Below are 5,530 nucleotides of genomic sequence, written 5' to 3'. Positions count from 1 at the left end.
TTACATGTATGCCCCGCAGAAACTAAGCGAGGCATCCTCATCACCTTCCCCGACTGTGTATAGGTCGTGTGGCACGCCCTGCACTTCGCAACGCCGCGTGTGACCGTGAAGAGCATTGCGGGCCGTTGCTCGGAGGGGTCTCAGCCAGCCGCAGCTCTAGGCTCTTCCCGGCTCTACAGTGTTGACAAGGCCGCTGCCCGCCGGTGGGTTTTGGCAGTCAACAGTTTCCCGTTTCTAGTTTTGACTTTTTTTTTTTTGGTTTCAAACCATGTGCTCATTGTTTCACATTATATTTTATCATGGCATTTGAAATTTTTATTTCCCCGTAAAATTTGTTCCGCTACTTTTTTCTTCTTCTCTTATACCCTATTGATTCTTTTCTTCAGCGTAGGATAAAGTTAGATCCAAATTTGGTGTTTTAAGAATCATGATCCGAGCCATTATGGTGTATTTCGTTCGTTCCATAACTTTTTTCGTTGTTGTAGTTTAAGTTTGAACTAAAACCACAGAAAGGAGGGAGTATTTATAATACAATTACTTACTATTCTAATTTGAGAATAAATATCGAGGTTGTCTAGCCTTAAAATTGCCACATATGAGTTGTTACTCACTCACACAAATTAAATATATATGATGTGTAGAAGTGGTTAGCGGTATGGTTCTAAAACGGGGATGCAGCCAAACGAGACACACGCACATGAAAGTGAAGGGAGCACACACAGACATAGGCTTGGGCATGGGAAAAGCAACACCCAGCTGATGGATGCGCTCCACGAACCCACGCCACAAACCGGGATGCAGATGCATGCATGTGTCCAAGCCGCGCCACCACTCCCTACCCAAGGTTTCCAGAAACTACACGAACCAATATCTTCCACCCCACGACGCCCCGGACGCCAAAATTCCCAAAACCCCAAACCTATACCACGTAGGGCACCCCGAAATTAAAGATCGCAGGACGCCCCCCGACGTGTCCCGACCCCCGCGCGCCCTCCAGACACCTCGCCCTCCGCATGCCTGAAGCTCTACCCCCGTCCCGACGCGTGTACCGCTCCCTGCCCACCTTCTGTTCTGTCCCCACCTCGCGTTGGCTCCTCTCACTGACGATCTGTTCAGGGGTACGGTGGGACAAGATGTCAGTGAGATGTGTGGAGTCTCTGCCCGGCCACCGCCGTGCTGATCGCCGACGGCGTCAGTTAGTTGTACGACCGCGCCGTCTGCGTGACCGCGGTTACCCCAACCAGGGTTAGTTGCCAACCCTAGGGTTAGCGGAGCTGTTTATAAGCCCGCGCCTCCTGCTGTTCTTCTCCACAACCCCTCCGACAAACCCACCGCAAGTCCTCTCTCCTGTAAGCCCAGTCCACAAGATCTGCCGTAGACCACTTCACCGAAGCAGAGCAACCACAGTGCTCGAGGCAGAGTACCATCCACACCCAGCCATGATGATGATGAGCGAGGGCGTGAGCGTGCCGCCGTGGGGCAGCCTCCCGGTGAGCGGCGTCGACGCCGGCACCGGCGACGAGATGACCCCCTACCTCCTCGCCGCGCTGCGCCAGTACCTGCCCCGCAACGACCTCCTCCCCCTCGACCCCACCTCCGACGACGACGACGAGGCTGCCGCCATGGCCGCCGCCGCCGACGCGTACGCGTGCGACGAGTTCCGCATGTACGACTTCAAGGTGCGCCGCTGCGCGCGCGGGCGGAGCCACGACTGGACCGAGTGCCCCTTCGCGCACCCGGGCGAGAAGGCGCGCCGCCGCGACCCGCGCAAGTTCCACTACTCCGGCGCCGCCTGCCCCGACTTCCGCAAGGGCGGCTGCAAGCGCGGCGACGGCTGCGACTACGCGCACGGCGTCTTCGAGTGCTGGCTCCACCCCGCGCGCTACCGCACGCAGCCATGCAAGGACGGCACCGCATGCCGCCGCCGCGTCTGCTTCTTCGCGCACACCCCCGACCAGCTCCGCTCCGTCCCCGCCAGCCCCCGCAACTCCACGCCGCTGTCCCCCCTCGCAGAGTCATACGACGGCTCCCCGCTCCGCCGCCACGCGTTCGAGACCTACCTCACCGGCAAGACCATGTCCTCCTCCCCCACCAGCACGCTCCTCTCCTCCCCGCCCAAGTCGCCGCCGTCCGAGTCCCCGCCAATGTCGCCCGACGCGCTCCGCCGCGGCGCATGGCCCGGAGTCGGCTCCCCCGGCGTCAACGACGTCATGGCCTCCCTCCGCCAGCTGCGCCTCTCCAAGGCGCAGTCCTCCCCGTCAGGCGGCTGGACCAACAGCTACCACCTCTCCCCCGCCGCAGCTGCCTACGGCTCCCCCAAGGGCGGCGGCGGTGGAGGGCTCTACAGCCTCCCCACCACCCCCATGGCCGCTCCCAACACCGCCGCCGGCTTCATGGCCAACCTGGAGCCGCTCAACCTCCGCTTCATGGACGACGACGAGCCGGTGCAGAGGGTCGAGTCCGGGAGGGCGCTGCGCGAGAAGGTCTTCGAGCGCCTCTCCAGGGACGGCGCCGCGTCCGGCAGCACCTGCTACGGCGCAGGAGGCCCCGACGTCGGCTGGGTCTCCGACCTCATCAACTGACCGCCGAACAAGACGCACGGTGAGGAACGGCGACGACAGGCTCAACAAGACGGTCCCAACCAAAAAAAAAATCCTCGAAATTTCTTTTGCTATTTCCAGTTACTACTGCAAATTCCTGTACATACATCTATCTCCCCTGTGAATATTCTCGGCTGGCCGGGCGAAGGGAGGCAAGACGGGCGGATTCGTTTTGGGGTTCTTGAGTTGGTAGGAATTTTACCCAAAAAAAGATTGTTGCCAGAAGAAGGAAGGGTAGAAGCTCCATAGATTTGGAACCTGTCATTCCTCCATCCCTGGAAGAAGAAGCTGGTGGTGACAAGTGAAGCTGAGGTTGCTGGAAGGAAGGAAGGTGGACTTGATTCCTGTGATTAGTGGAGCTGATGTTGCTTATCGTCTCCCTTAGTTGATTTTCACATTTTGCTATTGTAATCCTTCTCAAGAGGATGATCCCCCCACAGCTTATTTTGTACTTACGTATTTAGCTGCTGCTGCTTAGCGGCGGCGGCTTTTAATCTCTCTATTGGTTCATCCAATGGCGATGAACTCAAGTCCCCAACGTATTTGTAATCTGTTGATGTTTATTACCAGTAATAATATATATGTTCAGTTTACTCTATTTCTACACTGCCTGTGCTGTGTTCCTTGCCATATTTGCTCAGTGTAGTTGCGAATGAAACTTGATCGCGACTGTTCTTGGCGCTTGGCGTGACGTGGTAGTGATGGAGTGTGCAGTGGATAGTTGGAACAGTATGGGCGACGTGGAACAGGGATGGTTGGAGCAGTATGGGCGATGCGGCCGTGGAGCCTCCCGGAGTGCGACCGGCGACCGCGACGCCACCCGGAGTCGACGGCCGGTCGTTTTCCTCTTTGGTGGAGGTGGAAGAAGATTGGGCCGCGCGCACATCGGTCCGTTCGTGAATGTCGCCGTCCCATATGCGCAAGATCTTTCTTTTCTCGGGACGGATCGAGAGCTCGTACGTACCAGCGGGACTTTATTTGGTACTGCTAGTACATTTTTGTCTAGTCTTATTTGGTAGCAGATCATGTAGCTTGTCACTGCCACATACCTGGTCGTTCTATTATTGAGAGCAATGTGATGCCCGTCCATTTTTACAAGTTCAAGGAAACCCTAGTTCATCCAAAAATACAAAATTTCAATGGGACATTTGTACTCATTTTTGGTCCTTCAGCCTTTGTATAGAACCTTGTTCGCTTAGAGCATCTCTAACAATTACTGTAAAAGTGCGAAAACAGCAAAATAACGCTAATTTACAGGTTCGGTTCCAAAAACGGCAAAGATAAGTTAATGTAAACGAGGTGATCCTTAAAAAAATTAATAAAATCTTTAGATGTTCAAAAAAGAAATACGGGGCACGCAAAAAAAAAATCTTGTGGTTCGAATACACATGCTCGAAGGCCGAACTGAACGAGAACCCGCACTGCCATCATTTCTAGGGTAACCTGAAGTTTCGCCCCCTACCTGCTTGCCCTCTCCCCCGTTTCCCTCGGTTGCTCCGCATCCCACCCACGTCTCCACCCTTACCTCCGCGGTCCACCCTCCGCCGCGCCGCCCGATTCAAGATGAACTTGACAGAGGAGTTCGACGAGGTTGATCTGTTTGATTCGTCCTCCTCGGACGATTTTGACATCGAGGATCTGCTCTAGGAGGACGAGAGAGAGACCACCATCCTCATCCTCGCCGTCAAGGAGATGGAAGACTGAACGAGCCTGCTGAATAGGAGGCGCGGCTCAGTGATTGGCCGCAACTACATCCAGTGGAACCCCGAGCATAGAAGCTTTCTTTGAAACGCATCGGCATATTGAAAATGGGGCAACTCATGCACAACTCGTCTATGATCTCAAAATGGACCATTGGCAGCTGCAGGGCCATCACTCATGATCTTCCCTTCTTTTATGCTCAATTCATATTAATGTATGTGTGCGATGAACCATTCGGAAAACATTTGTTTATTTGTTCAATTATTTTGAAACTATTATTGCAATTTGGTTGGGACATTGTTGTAATAATTAGATGATTATTGTGTGCGCAGAACTACTATTAGATTATTTATGCTCGGTTGTTGTATGTATTTTATGTTTGTGTTTTACCATTTTGCATATGAAATACGTGAAAAACCCTAGTTTACGGGTTCAGATGTTGTTGGCGCAGAACAGAGCCCGCAAACCGAACCTGTAAAATAGAACATGTTCGCTTTACGGCCTTTTTATATTATGTTTTACATGTTCGTTTTGCAGGCTCTATTCTTCGCCAAGCCGCCAACAATTTTTCGACCCGTAAACATGAGTTCAGTGGCCTGAACTCGCGTTTGCAGTTGCACTTTTACAGTGACTCTTAGAGATGCTATTATATAGATTTTGTTTTATACATGTGACATAAATGTTTAGGGTATGTGTAATATCCCAGGTATTGGGGTTACAAAATAGAGGAAACAGATGTGTGCATTGCATTCATGCATAGAAAATCTGGGGAATTTTCGCGCTTTAAAGTAAAACAGATCACGATGAGTCGAAGTTTCACTTGACCTTGGTGGAATTGAAGTAGCTCATCAAGTCCAAGTGCTATAAACCTCAATGTGACTTTGCTAAAACCTTGTTTTGGGTAGAGATAAGTTGATCTAAGGGGTTAGATCAAATGGAATTAAGATCAACACAAGAACTTATTAATCAAGGATCAACTACTTGATCTTATTAAAGATCACAACATGATATTCCTTGCCATAACATATGAACATCAATTTAATTGGAAATCAAGTAACAATAATGGAGAACCCATTCTTCACTTATCTTTTCCATGTCTTAAACTAACCCATGTTCTTACCATGAACCTCATGGTAATTCTTGAACTAAATTCTTGAACTTAACACCAACAAAAGTTTATCATTAAACCTTAGAGATGGGAGAGGTATATAATCATTAAAGAGATAAGA

At 51.5% G+C, this 5,530-nt stretch overlaps 1 protein-coding gene across 1 annotated transcript; it reads left to right on the top strand.

Annotated features, from left to right (window-relative positions):
* Positions 1-1,344: 1,344 nt before the first annotated feature.
* On the top strand, positions 1,345-3,191 carry LOC124667151 (zinc finger CCCH domain-containing protein 2-like). Its single transcript, XM_047204470.1, has one exon. The coding sequence runs from the start codon at positions 1,440-1,442 to the stop codon at positions 2,580-2,582; it is 1,143 nt and encodes a 380-aa protein (XP_047060426.1). The 5' UTR covers positions 1,345-1,439; the 3' UTR covers positions 2,583-3,191.
* Positions 3,192-5,530: the final 2,339 nt, after the last annotated feature.

The sequence above is a fragment of the Lolium rigidum genome, chromosome 6, assembly GCF_022539505.1.
Source record: "Lolium rigidum isolate FL_2022 chromosome 6, APGP_CSIRO_Lrig_0.1, whole genome shotgun sequence".
Lineage (NCBI taxonomy): Eukaryota > Viridiplantae > Streptophyta > Magnoliopsida > Poales > Poaceae > Lolium > Lolium rigidum.
This window is presented reverse-complemented; position numbering and strand designations above follow the sequence as displayed.